Raw genomic sequence first — 20,693 nt, 5'->3', positions numbered from 1 at the left:
GGCGGGGAGGAGGGGTGTCGGAGTGACCCAGGGGACAGAGACAGAGAGGGCCGGAGTCCCAGGGGGAGACAAAGAGGCGCGGGGGCAGGGGCTGGACAGGAAGGCAGGCTGATCCGGAGCGGGAGAGGGGCGCAGGGGGCGGGAGGGGGACGGAGGGGAGAAGACAGACCTGGAGGAAGGCAGAGAAAGTTCTGGAGGAGACGGGTCGGCCCCTCACACCCTCCCTGCCAGGCGGCCTTCTCCTAGCCCAGGTTGGGCGGTGGGGTCTCAGGGCTGCCGTTCCCCTTCCTCTGCACCCCCTCAGCTGGCTCTACTCCACGCGTGTCCGCGGATCCGCGTGGAATGGTTCAAGTCATACCTTCTCCTGCATTCCCAGGGCCCCCATTTGAATCCAGCTCCGGACCAAACTGGGCGGGGGGCGCACAGGAGGAGAGGGAAGGGAGTGGGGCCCACTCGTGGCCGCACAGACGACTCCCCAGGCTCCCGGAGTCCCCTGCCGCCACCCCCACCTCGTGCCTGAGCCTCGCCCGGCCCGGGGAGGGGAGGGCCCGGAGGGGAGGGGAGGGGAGAGGGGCCACATCTAAGCCAATTTTGATTCCGCCCGTAATGAGCGCCGGGCGCAGGCTGCAGAAGGCCTCTGGAACTTTAAATAAGAAAAACGTTGCTAATGCTATAATAGAAGGGGGAAGTCGGAGGGCTGGGATTGCGTCGCTCCGAGCCCCCCTTCTCGGAGGCGGCTTTTCTTATTCAAAACAGGCCCACAATGGGCTTCACAGTGCGCCTCGCCACGGCCCCATCTGACGAGCGGCCATTCATCAGGCCGGCTGGCCTATCAATGACATTGCTCCCATCGGGGCTCCTATAAAATGATGCTTTTTCCCATGAAACATCCGCAAACATTTTGACGGGTTTGGCTTTGCCCGGCTGGATTACTGAGTGTCCCCTCGCCTGCTCGCCTGCTCGCTCGCTCTCTCCCCCTTCGCCCAGCTCTTTCGCCTCTCTCTCTCTCTCTCTCTTTTTCTTTCTTTCTCTTTCTTTCTTTCCCTTTCCTCCTGTATCCTCTGCCCTTGCACTCTTCTGCGTCTCTCGTTCCCTGTCCCTTCCTCCTCACTCCCTTCCTCCCTGGGCGGCTCTAGCACAGGGGATCCCCAAACATCAGGACTTTTGGGGGGCGCCTGTGCTGTCCATGGGAAGAGCATGCATTGTGGGTTACTGGAGGAACCCGACATGGATTCCACAGGTTAGTCCTACTGGCGGAGGTTGGAGGGGGGCGGGGGGCACTGGGAGGGAGGGAAAGGGGAGAGGGGGAACTTCGGAAAGAGTTGCAAAAAGTTGAGAAAGGTCAACTTGACAGTGAAGCCCCAGGGAAGAATGGAAGGTGTGCACAAGTTTTCGGCCCCGAGTGATGTGCAGTGTGTGCAAGTGGATGCGTAGAAGTGTGTGCAAATGTGTGTGTGTGTGTGTGTGTGTGTGTGTGCACGCGCGCGCGCTGAGGCGCGCGCTTTCGCTGGTCCTGGACAGAAAGTTACGTAAAGATTCGCTGGCTCGCGGCGAGCTCGAGGTGCCACTTGCAGAAACTTTGCGAGCCGACCGCCCCTGTTGGGCGTGCGGTTCCTCCCCCAGGTGGGGGCCCCTGTAGCGCGGTGCGCTCTGGGGCTGGCGGCAAGGGCCGGGAAGCGGAGCGGAACGCCCAGAGGCGGAGTAGGGCTACGACTTCGCGTCGCGCCTGGGTGGTGGGGACGGAGGCTCAGGCTGGTGTAGACCTGCTGCTGGAGGGAGTGGCGATGGCGAACCCGGTGGTCCTGGGGAATCCGTGCCGGGTCGGGAGGTGGGAGACCCAGGCTGTCCGAGGCCGGGTGTAGCCTCCCTGCGGGGAGGGGCACCCAACCACGGGCTCCGCTCCCCGGTTGTGACTCTGCTGGAGGGAGGGCAGGACACAGCGTAGCCAGCGAGGCCTGGCGACAGGGTCTGCAAATTGCTCGGCACTTTGGCAGCTGTTGGCTGTGGGCAGTTAGTTTTGGGGTCGCCGCGATCTGTAAAAACTGAGGAAGGAAGCCAAGGAATCTCTTAACAACGAAAAAGGCCGGCGCCTCCGTTCTTTCTCCAGTAGCGCCGTCGCCACTTCCCATTTCTAGCACCTTTGAAGAGCCGCCAAACTTCTAGATCGGAGTTATGCTCCCCACGTCCCTTCCAGGTGGAAGAAGTTTACCTCCTTCTCCAGCCGCGTTCTCCCAAGCAGTCTGCTCTTAGTAGGGCTCCGCAGCAGCCTCCCGGTTTCTTGAGGAGACGCGGTTGGGGATCGGGCAGAAACAGGGCGGTGAGCGCAGCAGCCCGGGCCGAGGTAGTAGCTTTAACACCGGGCTTGCTTGGAGAAGGCGCGGAGCAACAAGTGTCTTTCAGCCTCTGCTACCCCCTCACACACGCGCGACCCTTTCCTGAGCGGACACCGACACCGCGCGGATGTTTCCCCACCTCCACCCCAGAGCAGCTGGGAATAGATGCGGGGAGGTGGCGTGGGGCACCCGGGCATCAACCCAGGCAGCTTCCCGGTGGTCCCTGCAGACAGATTTCCAGCCCCCCCCACCCCACCCCCAGGCTTCTGCCTACGCCCCCGGCGCCCGGGAAATCACCCCCTTTGGCCAGGGGCATCTTCAGTTTTCCCCGGTAGGTGTCTGTCGCTGATCCCAACAGCGAAGTTCCCCTTCCACTGCGCTCCGCCAAGTGTGTGCGGGCCCCGAGGGACTGGGGACCGGCTGAGCTTCGCAGTCCGCCTTACTATAGACGTCTCCTTCGCGCGCGGGCTCGGGTACCGGGTGGGCCCTCCTAGGGTGCTCACAGTGGAAGGTAAAGAAGGCACCCAGAGCGGGGAAAGAGCCCCTCCCTGCACTTTTTCATGCCAAGTGCTTTCTGCACTGCGCACCGCCTGAGCACCCCAACTTTAGAGGCGAAGATCCTTGAACAAAATTAAACCCAAGACTGCATTGTTTGCGGCCAAGTATTTGCAAGGGGCCCACACAGGGACCTGGGGTCTCCCCGCACTGCACACTGACCCCAGCCCACCTGGGGACTTAGGTGCCCCTTCCACCCGACTGGAGCGTTTCCGTGCGTTCTCGGGGCTGCAGAGACGCTCTGATTCGTCTTCCACGCAGCTGAGGGTCCTGAGGGCACCGGGTCACTGCGACTTCAACTGCAAACACCCCAAACAGGGAAACGGAAACCTTATCTCCTACCACTCCCCTCTCTCTTTCACACAAGTGAAACATCTAGATAGCCACCCCGAACCTCAAAACCAAAAGTTTTAGTGAACGGTAACGTGAAGAAATGACACGAGGCGCGCCAGGAGACAATTCCCCTCGGGCTCCGAACCCGACGACCAGGGAAGTGCGGCCGGGCGCGGCCAGGTCCGCCAGCCTCCCTCACCTCCCTTCCAGCGAACTTAATCCAATTAGCTTTCCTGGTGAGTTTCCCTTGTTATGTAAAGGTCCTTACTCCCCACGGCTGGCCGAGGCTGGCCCTCCCTGGAGCAGGTCGATCGCGCGCGACCGGAACCACGAATATCATTAGCATTTCATTCCGAGAGGGCTCGAACAACCGTTTCGCAGCAAGTGCTGGGGCGAAGTCGGGAGCGTCCAGGATCAGAGAGGCCGGCGAGCCGGGCCTCTCCGTCCCTTACTCTTAAAAGGAAAATCCCCGCAAAGTGCCCCGGGCTAGGGAGAACGGCGTTGCAGAGGCCGGGCTCCAGCGGTCTGTCTGCCTTGGGGCCACTTCAGCGTGACCTGAGGAAACGCGCCCCTTTGTTCTGCGTCCCGAGCCGGTAATATATTCCTCGAGTTTTCCCAAAATACTCAACAAGTGTGGGGCTAAGACAATGGCCCCGTCGGGGGAGGCCCGGGAGCCGGCGCGCGCCTTGGGCCTTCAGCTCGCTGGCCCCAGAGTGCGACAAAGCAGAGCCCCTCTCCCCGGAGGCTGGCCGCGGGGCCGAGCCCGGGCAGGCGGCGCGGGCTGCAGGCGCGTGCGTGGGCCGTCAAAGCGCCGCCGGCCCGTTAGCCGTTTGCACCTAGGGCGGACGCACGTTTCCCCGGCCCGCGCCGCGCAAAAGCGAGGACGCAGTCCCGCGTGGCTCACCCCACTCACGCGGGCCGTCCGCGGTGCCTACGTGTTTCTGACCTGTGGGTCCAATCCGGGCTGCCCTGCCCAAGCGAGCGTTGCTCAGTTACTGAAGGTACCAGAAAATTCGAGAACGAAGGGGGAAAAGTAGGCAGAATTTTAAGCCACGCAGAACTTGTGCGCATTGGGCCGAGGCCAGGTCGGGTCGCCTACGCAGGAGAAGAGTCGTTTTCTCCTTAAACGGGATGGCGCGTTAGAGAGGGGCCCTGCTGAGCCTGAGCTGGAATCTCCTGCCTCTACCCGCTTTCTGGTCCCAGCTCTGGAACCCAGAGCCCGGGCGGCTGGGGTACCACTGGGGCCGGATTGGAGCCCCCGGGGCCGCCGCGGCGGGAAGGCACGCGGGTTCACAGGTGCCGGCTCAGCACCAGGCCCGACCTGGCTCCGCGGGCCCCGAAGTGAGGACGTCCATTCGGAGGCCTGGGAGCAAGGCCCACCGGGCAGTGAGAGCCCGGTGGGAACCGAGCCCGGGCCTCCTCCACTCTCTCCCAGTCTCGGCCTCGGGCAAGGAGCCCTCTTCCCCGTCCCGGGGACCAGGCCTGCATTCTCAGGGATCCATAGGCCGGGGTCTGAGCTTTGCTCCCGCGCGCAGTTTAGACTCTCTCCCCCCACGTGTGTGCAGGTGGCCAGCGAGGGGGAAATGCGCGCCCCCACCCCCGCCGCCAGCCAAGTGCCGGCGTCTGGCTGTAGGGTCTCAAGTGAGAGTCGCTTGGTCCCGCGGTCCCCAGGCCCCGTGGCTCCGGCCTTCGCCAGCGCTGACACAGCACGCAGGCTGGGCCGGGGAGCCTTGCACCCGAGTCCGCGCGGCTGCTCTTTCCCACCGGGTCTGCGGGACCCGGGGACCCGGAAAAGTTTGCAGGAGCTGCCCAGCGGCTAGTCCCTGGGATTTCCGTAGCCGCGTCCGTCCCCTCCCCAGTGCGTCGCCATGGAGACCGTTGGAAGTTGGTGGCGGAAAACAGACCCGGCGCAAAGCAAAATATTATGAGTGCAGTTGGGGTGACTTCAGGGGGGGGCGGGGGACCCGAGGGCATGAGCGGGAGCCAGAGGCGGACAACAAAGGGCCGAGTGCGAGGAGGAGAGAGGAGTTTGCAGGGGCAGCCCCGCGGCCCTGTGGGAGCCGGGCCGTCCAGCTTCCCCGAGGCGCCGAGGTCTCTCATGTCCTGCAGACACACACCTTTCCTCAACCCCAGGCGCGCCCGCCCTTCCACCCCTTTTCTCTGGGTTCTCTCTCTCCCAGCCTCCCTCCTCCTGTCCACTTTAGGCCCGCTGGGCAGCGCGCCCGCCTCTTCCCACGAAACTCGGGCTCCCCAACGTGAAAGGGTCTGGCTTTTCTTCCCCACCACCCGTGGATCACTCAGCATAAGTTTCTCTCCCCGCTGGTCCAACGGGATCTGAAAGCGCGAGGAGATACGATGAGGCAGGAACCTCTCGGAGGGGCTGGTGGACAGGGGAGCCTGCCTGTCTGACTTTTTTGTCGCCTCTGTACAGCGGGGGAAACGGAGTTATAATTCCGACCCAGCCACTGGTAATGTTCCTTCAGGCAAATCTAGCCTTTCCAAGATTGATTTTCCGTGTGAAGTTCCTGTAAAATGAAGGGAGAGACAGCGCAGAGTCTGGGATTCTCTGACAAGTTAAACATCGCTCTTTACTGTCTATGCATGTGTGAGTTGGTCACCGCTGTCCGAATTGTGGGCCTCTGCACAACTAGCGAACCGCTCCCCAAACTAATGACAAGCTAAACTCTTTTAAAAAGCCATTTAGGTCCCTTATGATATTAAGAATCAAGAACTTTTGATAGCCGTTTCAAGAGGCCTATGATTTTTCCTTTCTCAAGGACACCTGAGGAACATCCCTTAAGTCTTTGGCCAACTCCTTGCATCCCAAAGGGAGTTAGTTACTAGAAGACACTAGGTTTTATGGGGCTGTTTCCGGCGTTGATCTAGGGAACACAGACATGCCGGTGGATGGCGAAGCCAGCGTCACAGACATGCACACGTGTGGGAGAGGAGTAAACCCTGGCCAAGGTGGTGAACTGTTGCCATCGAAGGAAAACCACACTCTAGTCCCCCTTGCTCAAGCTTTTGGAAAGAGGTGAGGCTGTTGTCACCCGCAGCCGCCCTTCCTGGCGATCATTTGAGCAGATGACCTCCTTCTCCCTCTGGCTGCGAATGAATGAACGGATTGACTGTAGTGATGCGGACTGCCGTGGTCTGTCTGGACTTCGACGGCTCGGTTACCTAAGTCCCTGTGTGTCCCCTGGCACAGGCGTAGTAGTTTCACGGTCACACATCCTCACAAGTGCTCCGAGAGAGGCCTTATCGTGACCTCATCGAGCACAGGTTTCTCTCCCGTTTCCGACACTGTGAGATGGTGCTTCCGAGCCAGGGCCTGTTTTAGTTTGCCGTGGTGTCCTCGAGGGTCAGAGGGCTGAGAAGGAATGAAATGGTGGCATCGCAAAGTTGGGATACCAGGTGGCAGGTCTCTGCTGGCACAGAGCCCGGACAGCCTGTCCCTCGTGTTCTACAGGTCCCAGGGGACACTCTTCCTCCATCCCTGCAGGGCCCCGAGGCTCTGTGGGATGGAAGACGTGGGGTGGGAGAAGTCTCTGATGTTGCTCTTACTCCTTTCACTCTGCGTCCTATGTCTCTGCAATTTTATTAAGGTTTAGGGGACCAAGAATAAACCCAAAGACAGATTATTTGGAAATCCCAAGTAGAAGTTTAAAAAAAGCATTTGGGTGAATTAATCAGAGGTTTGGGTGAATTCACTCAGTCTTACTGAGCACCTGTTAGGTGGCAGACCCAGGGGATGAACAAGGCCACGGTTCCTGCTGGCAGGGACTTTAGAATGTGGACACATCGAGAGTGATGAGCACATCAAAGGACATAAAAATAGTCCTCTCGGAGCCTGGGAGAAAGGGCGCTGTCTCTGTGGCGTGCCCACCACGTCACAGCCCCGGAATGCGCAGTTTTCTACACATTGGCCGTGTGAGCCTTACCATAGCTCTGCATCGTCCCTTTCTAGAGGGCAAGGGGGACTGGGCCTTTCCTGGGGTCGTAACTTGTACGTGGCAGAGCTAGACTGGAGACCAGACTGGGGAAGCCCATTCCCTTGTCCCACCCAGCCCACCTCATCTGGCCGCTGCTGGGGTGCCAGCGGGCGGGGCTGGGGCCTGGCTCTGACCTTGAGGTGGCTTTAGATCCCACTTGGTGAGAAGAGGAATGAGTGGATGAGTGTGGAGAATCACAGAATGCTGCCGTCTTTGGGCTCCAGAGAAAACAACTTCAGGGGAATCATGCAATTCTTCATTTGAAGAGGATTTTAAATGATGGCAGTAAATGGGCGGCACTGCGTCAGAGCGGTCAAGTACAGAGCCTGGACAAATTTTAGCTTCATTGATTGATTGATTCATTCATTCATTCAAGGAAACTGTGTCTTTTAAAAAATTTTTTTGAAGATTTTACTTATTTATTTTTAGACAGAGGGGAAGAGAGAGAAAGAGAGGGAGGGAAACATTGAATGTGTGGTTGTCTCCCATGCATCCCCCACTGGGGATCTGGCCCTTAACGCAGGCATGTGCCCTGAGTGGGAATTGAACCAGCGACCCTCTGGTTCACAGGCCGGTGCACAATCCACTGAGCCACACCAGCCAGGGTGCAAACTGTGTCTTCTATGTGCCCAGCACTCTCTCTGGTGCTGGGCTTAACAAAAATGCCGTCTCTTTTCCTCCAGAGTATACATTCTAGATAGACAAACAAGAAAACCTGAAAAATGGTAATTGCAGTGGGCGATGAGCACATGCAGAAAATAACCACTATCTGGAGTAACAAAGATAGAGCACGGTAGAGGGGGCGTTGCTGCCTTTCACGGGGTGCTTTTCTCTGCCACATGAAGCGGTGTGCCTTTGCTCCGGAAGCTTAATAGTTGCTGAGCCTCAATTTTCTTATGAAACCGATTTAACCATCTAATAGGGCTGCTGAGCATGAAATGTGAAAGTGGTAATAGATAACATACTCATATATCTGTATTCCATACTTACTATATGTGTTCAGTTTGCTAATAAGCAGTTTGATATATTGAATAAGTGCATTATTTAGGCAATGATCACTTCAACCCTCTGCAGGAGGAACTGTTACCATTCACGGTTTAAATAGGCTGAAGACAGAGGGGAGAGCTATCGGGTGTTCAGCGACTCACGGCCTCCAGCAGTGGGGCCGGTAAGCACATGCCTTGCTTGCGTGGGAAGCAAGATCAGTCTTAACGCCTCATTTTCCCGAGGCAGAATGCAAGCAATAAATCTAGCTTTTCTTTGTGTTTTTCAAGTTAATGTCTATTAAATGCCTTTCGTGTATGAGGCATGTCCTCAGTGCTTTAAATGCATTATTACTTATATTTTAAAATATATGGTATGGGTACTATTATTATTGACTCCATGTCATGCAGTGGGAAACTGAGGAAGATAAAGGTGAGGTCCCCGAAGGGGGTCAGTGGCCTAAGGTATTGTGATCAGTACTCTTAGTCACAAGGCTGCATGCTGCTCTCCTCTTTTCTGTTTTGGTAAGGGAGAAGCTGGTGGAGGGAATGGCCATGAAAACATATAGCATTTTAGCAGAAGCAAAGGACTTGCTATTTTCTCCTGATATGAAAGTGTTAAGATAGTCCTTTAAAACTGTAGAGGCAATTTTAAGTTATTGTTGGCAGAGATAGGGACTTAAAGTATTCTCATCTTTACTACACATGTAAAGTATGCTGCAGTCTTTGGATGGGTGGAGAGGCGGTGCTGATGCGGAAAGGCACCCGCGGCAGCCGCAGAACAGATGGGAGGGGCCCCTTGGGAGCGAGCAATCTCAGTTCCAGGCCAGAACACAGCCCAGGGTTGCAGAGCCTAGGATTCTAGCACCAGGAAGGTAGATCCCCATTATCTCTGGCTGTAAAAACCAGCAGGGGTTAGGGTGGTGGAAGAAACTGCCAGATTTTCACCATTTAAAGGGCCAGCATGACCTTACAACTTAGGCAAATCCACCCACTCCAGGATTCATCACCAGGGCAGCAGCTGGAAGGGCACCGGTCACACACGGGAAGGAGGTGAAACTGGATGACTGATGGGCAGATCACCAGAAGTCAGAAGGCCGCATTGTCCCCTCTTGGAGCCCTCCCCACAGAGCCACAAAGTGGTGAAGTGGGTCATCCTGCCCTGGTAATTACCTGTGGTTCCGTCCCACACAATTTACAGGTGCCTTTTCTGCAATAGGCTACACTACTAAGATGGGGAGTCAAAGCATCTCTACCTAATACACAGAAACAAACACAGGGAGGCTGCTAAATTGAGGAGAAAAAGAAAAACAGCCTAAATGAAAGAACAGAACAAAACACCAGAGAAAGAACTAACTCATGAGAAGACAGCCAACCTATCAAATACAGAGTTCAAAATACTGGTTTTCAGGATGCTCAGAGAACTTCTTGAGAACAGCAATACATACATACATACATAAATACATAAGTAAATGAAGGTGAAATAAAGAATAATCCACAGGAAACTAACAGAGAAGGAAATCAAGCCATCGATTTGGAGCATAAGGATGAGATAAACATTCAACCAGAGCAAAAAGAAGAAACAAGAATTCAAAAAATATGAGGGCAGGCTTAGGAACCTCTGGGACATCTCCAAATGTGCCCACATCTGAATCATAGGGATGCCAGAAGGAGAAGAGGAAGAGCAAGATATTAAAAACTTATTTGAAAAAAATAATGATGGAAAACTTCCCTAATCTGGTGAAGGAAATACACATACAAATCTAGGAAACACAGAGAGTCCCAGACAAGTTGGACCAAAAAGGAGCACACCAAGATACATCGTAAGTAAAATGCCAAAGGTTAAAGATAGAGAATCTTAAAAGCAGCAAAAGAAAAGGAAAGACTTACCTACAAAGGAGTTCCCCTAAAACTATCAGCTGATTCCTCAAAAGATACTTTGCAGGCTAGAAAGAACTGGCAAGAAGTGTTCAAAGTGATGAAAAACAAGGACCTACAACCTACATGACTCTATCCAACAAAGCTGTCATTTAGAATGGAAGGGCAGATTAAGTGCTTCCCAGACAAGGTAAAGCCAAAGGAGTTCATCACTACCAAGCCATTATTACATGAAATGTTAAAGGGACTTATTTAAGCAAAAGAAGAAGATCGAAACCATGAACATTAAAAAAAGGCAACAAATCATAACTATCAACAACTGAATCTAAAAATAAAACCTAAGCCAACGAGCAGAACAGGAACAGAATCATAGATCTGGAGATCATTTGGAGGGTTATCAGCTGGGAAAAGAAAGGGGTAGAATGGGGAAAAGGTGCAGGGATTAAGAAGCATAATTGGTAGGAACAAAATAGACAGGGGGGAGTTAAGAATAGTAGAGGTGATGGAGAAGCCAGAGATCTTATATGTATGACCCATGGACGTGGACTAAGGGGGGGATTGCTGGGGGGAGGAGGGTACCAGGCAGAGGGGGGAAGGTGGGAAACGTTGGGAAAACTGTAATAGCATAATCAATAAAATGTACTTTAAAAAAGGCCCAACTCAGTCACTTTGTAGCTGTATGACCCAGGGCAAATGACCTAACTTCTCTAAGCCTCCGTTTCCTTCTTCGTGAGAATATCTACTGCTTACTTTCTTAGGTTGGTTTAGAGATTATAAGGGGATTATATTAAATTAAGCCTGGTTCCTAGTAATTGCTCAGTGAACGCCAGTTTTTATCATTGCTACTAATAATAACCTGGTGTTTCTATGCCCAACCTTCGGTGTCTAGTTGGGAAAAGGGGATAAAAATTCTGAAAAAAAAAATCAGACTATTTCCACACATCTAGATGTTTTCTGTACTATGTAGATATAGCCCCAGTTCTAATTTCGAGAGAAACCATTCTTTTCTGAAGGGGTTAGACTGAGGGGTTAATTCCTTTTCTCCACCTTTCCCATGCGGAAGGCATGTGATGTGCCCCTGTTTGCCGTGATTTCGTCCCTGTGTTCTCCGACCTGTTAAAGGAAGGGGAAAACGTGTCTTTGTGGAGGCAGCGCCCATTGGCTGGAGTTTGCATCCTGGGAGAGAGTTCCACAGACCGCTCAGAGGGGACAGATGTTGCACACCTCTGCTGGGGGCCCCTCCGCCACTCCTGAGGCCCTTTCTGTTCTGGAATGTGACGACCCTCACTCTCACCCCCCACCCCCCACCCCAGTACTTGCAAGCATCACCGTGTTAAAGACTGAACCATTTTACACTTGATTTTCGGGAAGTGGAAAGCTCAGTTTCACACAAACCATTCTCTGAAGCTCCTTCTAGCAGGATGCAGAGAAAGTGTTTAGTTCTTTTGTATTTTCTTGCACGTGTTTTAATATAAGGAGAGAGTGTCCATTTGTTCTGTTTCTGTCTTTCTAATTAGATTTTTAGCTACATGTGGTTTTTGAGTTTTTGAAATGTTAACAACTTCCTTTGAGAGAGAGAGAGAGATCATAAAAAGCAGAAAAGAATGAAATCCACTCGTTATGTGTTCCATTCAATCTGGCCCGCATTTAGGCAGCTAGGGCTGGGTTGACCTGTGCCAGTAGATTATGTGGTTTCCGTGTGTCAGATCTGATGCACGGAGCAAAATTGCTTTAAAATATGTATATAGTTTCTATTTTTGTGGTTGGTTCATCTTCAATAAAGCTTAAAAGCATCATCTGCCTATGAGCCATCAATAACTGTTAGTTGACAGGTGAACTTGGACATGCTGTGTTTATATTGTTGTGGTGGTTTTGTTTGAGTTTAAAGGGATAATAAAGCCTTTGAGAAGGTTGCAACCCAGCGAAGCACTGTGTCCTGGGTGTTTTCTGGCTGCCCAACTGTGCTAAAGGTCAGCATTATTTAGATGCAACCTGAGTGGGATTGCTGAATCTAGAGGATTTTTATTTCATCAGAACGGAGCATTGGCGCTTCATGAGCGTTGACCCCGTGAACCCAACACGTCGGAGAGGAAGCGCTGTCAGTCAGAGCAAAGATGGCTCTAGAGCGAGATTTTGAACTGGCATCTGAATAATCTAGAGAGTGATTAGCAATTAGCTACTTACACCTCCAGCATCTCATTTTTGAGGCACAAATGCATTGCATGAAGACAATTACGTCAGTGTGTTCGTTTTGACTCTTGTGAGTGCCACGAAATCCTTGGCAAGCTAATAGTAGACCTTTGACAAAGGAAGTATTTCTTTGAAGGTTGCAATTCCAGAATTTGTAATTTTTAAAAATGAGCATGAGTGATTTGTTTGGGTTCCACATCATCTTTTTCTGAATGATGACTCTAACTGTGGATGTTCAAACCTGTAACGTATTTATAATTCGTGTACCAATTCTAAATCTTCATGAGTGGGTCAAGTTCCTATTGAAATCACCAGGATTTTATAAAGTTTCCGAATCAGGACCATGACACAAACGCAAACATCTTTCCAATGGAACTGAGTGATTACTTTCCACATTTGTCGTGTTTTCGCTGTGGCCTTCTGCGGCTGGTACTACGCCGTGAGTGGTGGCGGCAGAAGTGGGGGGACTAGGGCGCCTCTCTGAGTCCTTCACTGCATCAAAAGGAAAACCAACCCACCTCGTATCTTCCTTATATGACTACTAAACAGGGTGAAATTTCTGCTTCTAGGAGTTTTATTTACTTGATGACTCCTTTTCAAAAGCAAAGCAGTTTCTCCATGGAGCATTATCTGACATCGCAGAAAATGAGTAACATCTCCGAGAAGGCCTGGGGGCTGACGAGGAAGAAGGTGTGCGGGGGAGGGGGGCGCCCCAGGGCCTCGGACACGACGTCACAACTTTCAAGCGCTGGACAGATTCCTAAAGCGCTACTGCGCCGTCGTTGTGCGAAGGCCTTGGGTCTGAATGAACTTTTATTTTTCAATTCAGTGGGCAGAGGTTGTGAGCTTGCTGTGGTTGGGTAGGGGACCTTTTCAGAAATGCCAGACTTTTAGAAAAAAACAAAACAAAACAAAACACAGCTTTCCCTCTCGTCAAGGCTCCGTTTTCAAGTTTGAAAACTTTGCTGTGATTAGAAGAGTGGATTGTTTCTCTTCTTCTTTGGGGTTTCCTCTGTGTGCGCAGGTCACAGGACGCTCTCTGTCTCCCTCCAGGCGGGCTCACAGGGCGTGGCTGAGGGCGCCTGGGGAGCAAATAGCTGCCCCCCACCCCGGGGCCTGGGCCCCGCACACACCCGGCAGGCGTGGGGCCCGCGCACAGGCTGGGTGAGCCCAGGCGCAGCCCGGAAAGCGTGAAGGGCAGAGAGACCCAGAGGGAGCCAAGAAATGTGGAAGGTGGAACCTACGAAAAGGCTTTCCTGTGGATCCTGGGTTTGGGTCAAAGTTTTTCTTGGTATTGACAGATATTTTTAAAAAGAAAAAGAAATGAAAATACCAATACTGTATGAGTGTAGATAGTTCCCATTTAGTTTAATGTCTAAATTACAGTTGACATTCAGTATTGTTTCATATTAGTCTCAGGCGTACAACACGGTGTTCAGACACCCCTGTACTTCACACAGCCATCCATCCCCCCAATATTTCCAGTCCCCACGGGGCTCCGCACGCGCTTATTACCACGTCATTGACTGTATTCCCTAGGCTGTACTTCACATCCCTGTGACTCTTCTGTGACCGCCAATCTGTACTTCCTAATCCCTTTACATTTTTCACCCAGTTTCCCAACCCCCCTCCATCTGACAGTCATCAGTCTGTTGTTCTATAAATAGATCGTTTTTGAGAAGGGAGGAAGGAAGAGACCCAGGGAGGATGGGACAGAAGGAGAAAGCATTGAAATCATTTTGATAATTGATGGCAGGCTGACTTAATGAGTTATTGTCAAAAGTATTACTTTTTAAAAAATTAAAGTGACTCCCTTTTCAAAATGGGGTAGTGCAATAATGAACTGTATCATTTGCAGGCCCTGTGCTAAATGTTAATGCATGTGTTACCTCATTTCATCTCATGCTGAACCTGTGGCACTATTGTCCCCATTTCACAGATGAGGAAACTGAGATTCAGAAAGCCCAGTGAACATGTCCAGGCCAAATGGCTGGTGTGACATCAGGATTTGAACACAGACTGCTCTGGTTTTGAAGCAGGGCTGCCTCCTGGCCTCCTAAAACTTGGATCTAGAAGGAGGACCTTGTAGCTTCCCTCCTCTACCGATAAAGTAGTTCAGGAGGTCAAGTCATCCCTGATGCCGGTGGGGGACAGCAGCTCACCCTGCTGATTTTTGAGACATGCTGTCATGGCTCTCAGTGGGGGTCAGCTGCCACGGGTGGTCCGGTGTGACTTCAGCAGCAGGCTGCTGACCGAGGACGCCCACGGGCACTCCATCCTGCTCGGGCACCTTCATGCCATGTGTGGCTTTCCTCTCCAATCAGCCTCAGAGCTTCTGAGTTCAGCCTGACACCACCGCTGGGTGGTCCTCCCCTGCCCGCCAGTTACTGCGGCAAATTTGACATCTTCTGCATATCATCAAGGGCTTCATACCTATTTGCTTACAGACATGATTCTCCCTATAATAAGTTCAATGTGAAAACCTTGGTGTTAAAGTAGCAGCATCTTCCACTTGCCCAACACATTAGTTTGCAATCACTGATTCGGTCATGAATGGCAGGGAGTCTGCCATCAGTGACAGGATCACTAACAGCATTGACTTTGCCAAGGGCTGGACGGACGGACTTAGCAAGTCCGATAACCTCTCTGAGCCTAAGCTGGTTTGTCAGTAAAGTGGGACCATGCACGGTGCCTGCCTTACAGGGTATTCTGAGGATGAAATGAAGCAATTCACGTAAAGCGGTCAGCACGGGGCCTTGGCGTGTTGTCAATGCTCAACAAACAGAAGGTGCTGTGAGTGCCGCTAGCTTCTCCTCATTTTCCCCCGTAGCGTCCAGGTCTCACCTTCTCCCCGTCACCCCACAGGGACCACACAGAAGAAAGAAATAAAATTTATACAATACCTTTGCTGCACTCAATCTTTTTAAAATTTTATTTTTAATTACAGTACCGCATAGGGGATATCACCAATAATATTGTGCCCAGTCTTTCTAATACTCGACCTGGTAAATGGATCATTCCCACTTGATACTTAGTGACAATGCCGTTCAGAGGGATCGAGTCACATGCATTGTTTTGTATAGTGAGGGAGCGTCTGAACTGAGGTGTGTTCTGGCACCAGGGCTGGTGGTGCTTTCTTTCGCCCAGGCCTTGCCCACACCGGCTGGAAACATGTAGTGGGAGGGCAGGGCTGGTGCTTTTCTCTCTGCACAGAGCTCTGACTGTCCCCACGCTGCCTCCCGGTGCCCTCAGGCATGTGGATCTAAGGGGCGCACCCTGTCCACCCGCATTTTACAGGGTGGCTTGGCCCGTCTCCCTTTGTTTCTCTGCATTTCCACCCGTGCCTTTATTACCTGAGCACAGTGCAGAGCATCCACCAGAGCGGCTTGCACAAGTCAGTGCTCCGTTAGTGTGGACTGGACAGCCATCGCTCCCTCCTTCCCACCGTGCAGCATGCTGGCTGGAGCTCGGCTTGCTTCTGAGGAAGCCCGGCCCGAGATTCCACGCAAACAAGTGCTTCCTAATTAACTGCAGGTGAACTGACACTCTTTTGAGACTCTGCTAAGTGCCAGGCACCATGCTGGTGCTTCATTCATTCCTTCCTGTCCCTCCCTTTTCTCCATCCTTTCCTCCTCTCCTCATTGGCCTGCTCTGCTGGGTCCAGCCCCACCCACGTGCAGGGGATAGTGGGTGAACAGAGTACGCTCAGCTCTCAAGGAGCTTATGTTATTTCTCCTAATCCTCACAATACCCCGTGATGTAGATTTTTTTTAATACCATATAGGAAGGAAATTTAGGCCCATGAGCTTGAGTAATTTTGTCGAGGGGCACAGAGCAGACTTTGCCACTTGTAAGGAGAGGACTAGAACTCGTTTCCTCCTGGCTTCCAAGACCACGTTCTTCTCACAACACCAAGAGATCCAAGAATCACATGGAAAGAGCAAGAACAGAGAAGGGACTAAAGTGGGATGCTTTGGCAGTGGGCGTGATATGACGATTATAATAGCCAGGAATTATAGTGCTTATCATGTAAGCAATCCCTGTGCCTTATTCACTTAATTCTCATACAAACTCCATGAGGAGCTGCATTCCTGCCCCCATTTTTCAGACGACAAAAACTGAGGCTCATGGAGGTTGAGTCCCTTGCCCAAGGTCATACAGTAAGAAAGTCAGACTTGAACCTGCCCGTTGAACCCCCAAGTCCATGTTCTTGACTGCTGCACTGTCATTAGAACAAAGTACCTCTGTCATGAACAGGCACCTGGGAATCATAGTAGTTGCGTGTGTCTAGACCTTGCTCTGTGCCTGGTGCTGTGCTAAGTGCTTCTCATGCATTTGTTCTCGGAAACCTCACGCCACTGAGATGAGGCAGGCAGGTTATTATTATCCATGTTTTACACGAGGGGACCCTGAGGTTTTGGGTGCAGAGGCTTTGCCTAAAGTCATTCAACTAGTAAGTACTGAGGCTAGACTTCAGGCCATTGCCGTGTAGCTCGTTACCAGACCCTCGTGCTTCTTTCGCTGCTGCTACATTTTCTCAGGAAGGGATTCAAGAGAGAGACAAGACAGTATGAACCAAGTTGTCCATTAAACATTATTAAGAGATAGGAGCATTAGCTCAGTGGATCACTGTGGCATCTATTAAACAAGGATGAATATGAAGACTAGCAACAGGAAAAATATGCAGGGTAGAATGTTAGGAGGAAAAGGAATAGAAATTGCATGTTCCCTGGGGTTACAGTTCACATATGTGCACAAGTAGCTCACATGTTAGAAGGGTAGGCTTGTGGGTGAATATGTTTTTCTTTTTAACATTTTAAAATATCATTTCTATAATAGATTAACATAGGAAAAAAATAGGAGGCTATTTGGGTGATTTATCTCAAAAGTTCTGGCTAGTTTGAAGTCTGTTTGGGGGAGAGGTAGAAAAAAACAACACAGGGAAGAAAGGATGTCAAGAACTGCATAATCTCAGGTGCCGTGCACAGTGGGAGGCTGGCTCCAGCAACCTTTTCCAGGTCTTTATGTGTTTCAACAATATTGTAATTATAGAGAAACAAAGTCCACTGGCATTAGGAAGTAGTGGGTATGTTCTCCCCAAAAGTCAGGGGAAATGAAATTCTTACATCCTGGTTTTGCAATTATGTGCATTAGCCTGGTGCTCGCAGGGACATTTTCAGAGCAGGGATCCGCTTGTGCATAGAACTTATCTTCGACAGGAGATGGCACCGAACACCTTAGCATTAATTTCCTCTAGTCTGCAGGGACTGTTTCTGAGCTCACGATCTGTGAGCTCGAGGCATCGGTGCACCCTCGGGGTTCCCTCACTAACTCTTGCGTGTTGCAAATAATGATGCCTTAAGTAATCTCTTTGCCCACTTTAGAGTTTTTATATACTGAGTTTCCTAAAGTAAGAAAGGGCAGTAACATTACTGAGCACCTATTGTGTGTCTGGTGTTATGATAGACGTGGCTTAGTACTCACAGTGAGACTTGAAGGCGTATATGATTATGGGTATATGCACGGTTAGGTTAGAGTCAGATTGAAATCCTGTCTCAGCTGCTTACCGCTGTGTGATCTCAGCCACGTCATTGCTGTGAGGATGCTGTTGAAGATGGTGGTGCTTGCATTGGGGGACCGCATTCTGGGGGATGGCATCAGTGTCACCTCGGATCCACCTGCATCATGCTGTGATGGAGACTCCAGTGGATGAGGAAGAGACATGGGGACACTGGTTACATGGACTGGCTGCAAGAGTGAATATAGTACACAGTTAATCAGAAAGAGAAGAGTCCTCATCTTCTCTCACATTGTCGGTTCTAGATCAAGCCTCTAAGACTTAATTAGGCTCTTGCAGTGGCCTCCTGTCGAGTGGGACCATCAGATCCTGGGTTTGCCTGGGACAGTCCTGGTTTACACATGTGATCCTGGCAAAATTGGTAATAATGGCAATTTCCAATCTCAGAAGGGTCCAGGTTTGGATGGTAAGTGACATGGTCTCCTGCTTCCCTTTCTCTTCCCGCTGAGGTGGTGTTCAGGGAGCCAAACTCGGGTGCTTAGGCCATACTCTAGTCACAGCCTTTCAGAGGTTCCCAACCCCCTACAGAATACACTCCAGACTTGCTCACTGAGCCCAGGCCTTGGGTGCATGCCCACCCCATGGCGTCTTGCAGAGTGCTCATCGGACAGGAAAGTCTCCGTGAACACGGCAGGATGACTGCCTGAAGGAGTGTGCGCATTCCCACGCGGATGCTTGTCAGTTTCCGGATCACCTCGTCCTTCTGCCCGCTTCAGGGCCTTTGCACACGCCGGTCCTTCCGCCAGGAGCACTCCTCCCTCCCTCTTTACTCGGGGTGGTAATACAGCGCCTTTTGGTTCGTCACCTGGCACTGTAACGCTACTCCCTCTGAGAAGCTTCCCTGACTCTCCCACATGAGGTCAGGCCTCCCTTCTCTTCTCTCCCGTGGCTCTCTTGCTAATTACCCCTCGCTGTGTGCAATTATTTAATAGCAGACGCCTGCACTCACGTCTAGCCTTCCACGAAGACACAACCTGCCCATCTTGTTCACTGCCGCATCCCTACTGTGTGTGTTGTTAGCCCAGTGCCTGGCACGTGGTGCTCCATGAACAGGTGATGAGCAGATAGTGGGGTGAATGAATGAAAATCCCCTAGGGGGCTACCCTTCCTGAGCCAGGGGGGTTGTCACCCATTTAAAGCTCTTCAGTAGCTTCTTAGGACACTCGGAATAAATGCAAAGTTCTTACAAAGCCCCTGCAGACTTTGGGCGCTTCCTAACTTCCTGGCCTCGTTTCCTCCTGCTCTCCCCTCCTCCCTGCCCCGCTGCCGCCCTGGCCCCTGGTTCTTCCTCCCCACACTCCCGGCCCACCGCCACCTCAGGCCTTTGTGCTTGCCCTGACATCATGTCCCTGTCACTTAATACACCGTCCCGTTCTCTGTCCATCCCATGCAGTGGCTTCATTTTCTTCATAACAATGGTTGCGCTCTGAAATCATCTTGCTTATTTGTTTTCATCCGCCTCTACCGCAGAATATAAGCTTGCTGGGAGCAGGGGCCTTGCCTGCTGTGTCCACCGTTAGATCCTCAGAGCCTGGCAAACGGTTGGAGCTTAGGCACTCAATCCGCATTTGGTGGGCGAGGGACGGAGTAAAGGCAGGGACAAGGTGGGGCTGCCTCTGGGAGGCAGGGTGGTGGGGGCCCTCCTAGAACCCAGAGGCCCCTGGGGCAGGGCCTGGGGTGTCGCCATGGCAACCCACTGACCTGAGTTCTCCCCCTGTGAGGCCATAGCTGCCCACCTCCTCAGCCCAGACTTCCCACCTGGTCCTGTGTGCCCTGTGTGGGGAGGGGGAAAAGGGGCTGGGGGAGAATGATCAAGAGGAAAGTCGCCCCTGGCGTGGGGGAAGACGGCAGCAGGCCACGCCGCGGTGGCTTCACTGGTAATGACCAGGGCTGGGTTGGGAGGGGGGTGGGGGAGGGGAGACTGGGAGGGCTCTGGCACCCCCCAGAGGGACCTGGGGCCTGGTCCTCCCTCAGTGGCTGTGAGCTCCGCACACCAGCTCGTCTTTGTAGCATTTCTCAAGCTGTGAATTCCTAAAATAGGCCGCATCCCAGTGCCCTGAAAGACTATTGATAGAACGAGTATGAATAATGCCTTCTATTAAAACCCGGGACACCAAGTCAGGCGGCGTTTCCTTCAGGTGTTGCGTAAGTCAAGAACTCCCTGTTCTCATCTTGTTCCTCAGAGACAAAGCTAGTCGGCTACTCCCTCCCCCACGGCTTAAAAATCAGCAAAAATCACGGCTGGCTCCCAGCCGCCTGCAGGCTCTTGGCCTGGTGGGCAAGGCCTCTGTAGCCGGCTCCCGACTGTCCCACCTTTCCCCCAGTGAACTCTTCACCTTTCCCAGAACCCACTCTGAGCCCCTGTCCGTGCCAGCGGCCCCCTTGTCCACAATGCCCTCCTTCCCTCCTTGGTCTGCACTGGCTGAAATGCCACCGTGGTGTGAAGCAGCCAGGCCAAGCTGGAGCCCCCTGCTGGCCCCTCCCTCTCAGTGCCCCCACGCACCTTGTGACAACAGCAAAAGCGCCCCTGGTTCCCTGCTGGCTGCCCAAGCAGTGCGCTGGGTGAGCAGGAGCGCGAACCAGCGCTGGCTGGAGGCAGAGAGGCCTGACCCGGCCGGCTGGCCAGCCGGCGACCAGCTCACCCGGGGACTTCCCTTCTCTTCCCGGAGTCTGTTTCCTCCTCACCGACCCAATCTGTTCTAGGCTCTGGTGCTGGGAGGAGGAGAGGGGAGGCTCTGAAACAGGGTGGCTGGTGCTGGGAGGAGGCCCAGCCCGGGCTCAGCATCGCCCTGGCCGTCTGCCCCTGTCTCTCAGCTGTGAGCCCCGGTGGACAGACCGCGCTCTCCTCAGC

The 20,693-nt window shown here is 52.7% G+C and overlaps 1 protein-coding gene across 2 annotated transcripts in view; it reads left to right on the top strand.

Annotated features, from left to right (window-relative positions):
- The first annotated feature begins 1,044 nt into the window (after positions 1-1,044).
- The window catches only part of RFX4 (regulatory factor X4), a 133,783-nt gene continuing 114,134 nt past the window's right edge, over positions 1,045-20,693 (top strand). For both annotated transcript variants that reach the window (XM_045826555.1, XM_045826553.1), the window contains exon 1: positions 1,045-1,240. In XM_045826555.1, coding sequence (XP_045682511.1) covers positions 1,198-1,240 — 43 coding nt within the window. In that variant the 5' untranslated portion in view covers positions 1,045-1,197. The remainder of the gene's footprint in view (positions 1,241-20,693) is intronic.

This window comes from Phyllostomus hastatus, unplaced genomic scaffold, assembly GCF_019186645.2.
Source record: "Phyllostomus hastatus isolate PE091 unplaced genomic scaffold, TTU_PhHast_1.1 phas_scaffold_755, whole genome shotgun sequence".
Classification (NCBI taxonomy): domain Eukaryota; kingdom Metazoa; phylum Chordata; class Mammalia; order Chiroptera; family Phyllostomidae; genus Phyllostomus; species Phyllostomus hastatus.
The sequence above is the reverse complement of the archived record's forward strand: the minus strand, read 5'-3'. Positions and strand labels throughout refer to the sequence as shown.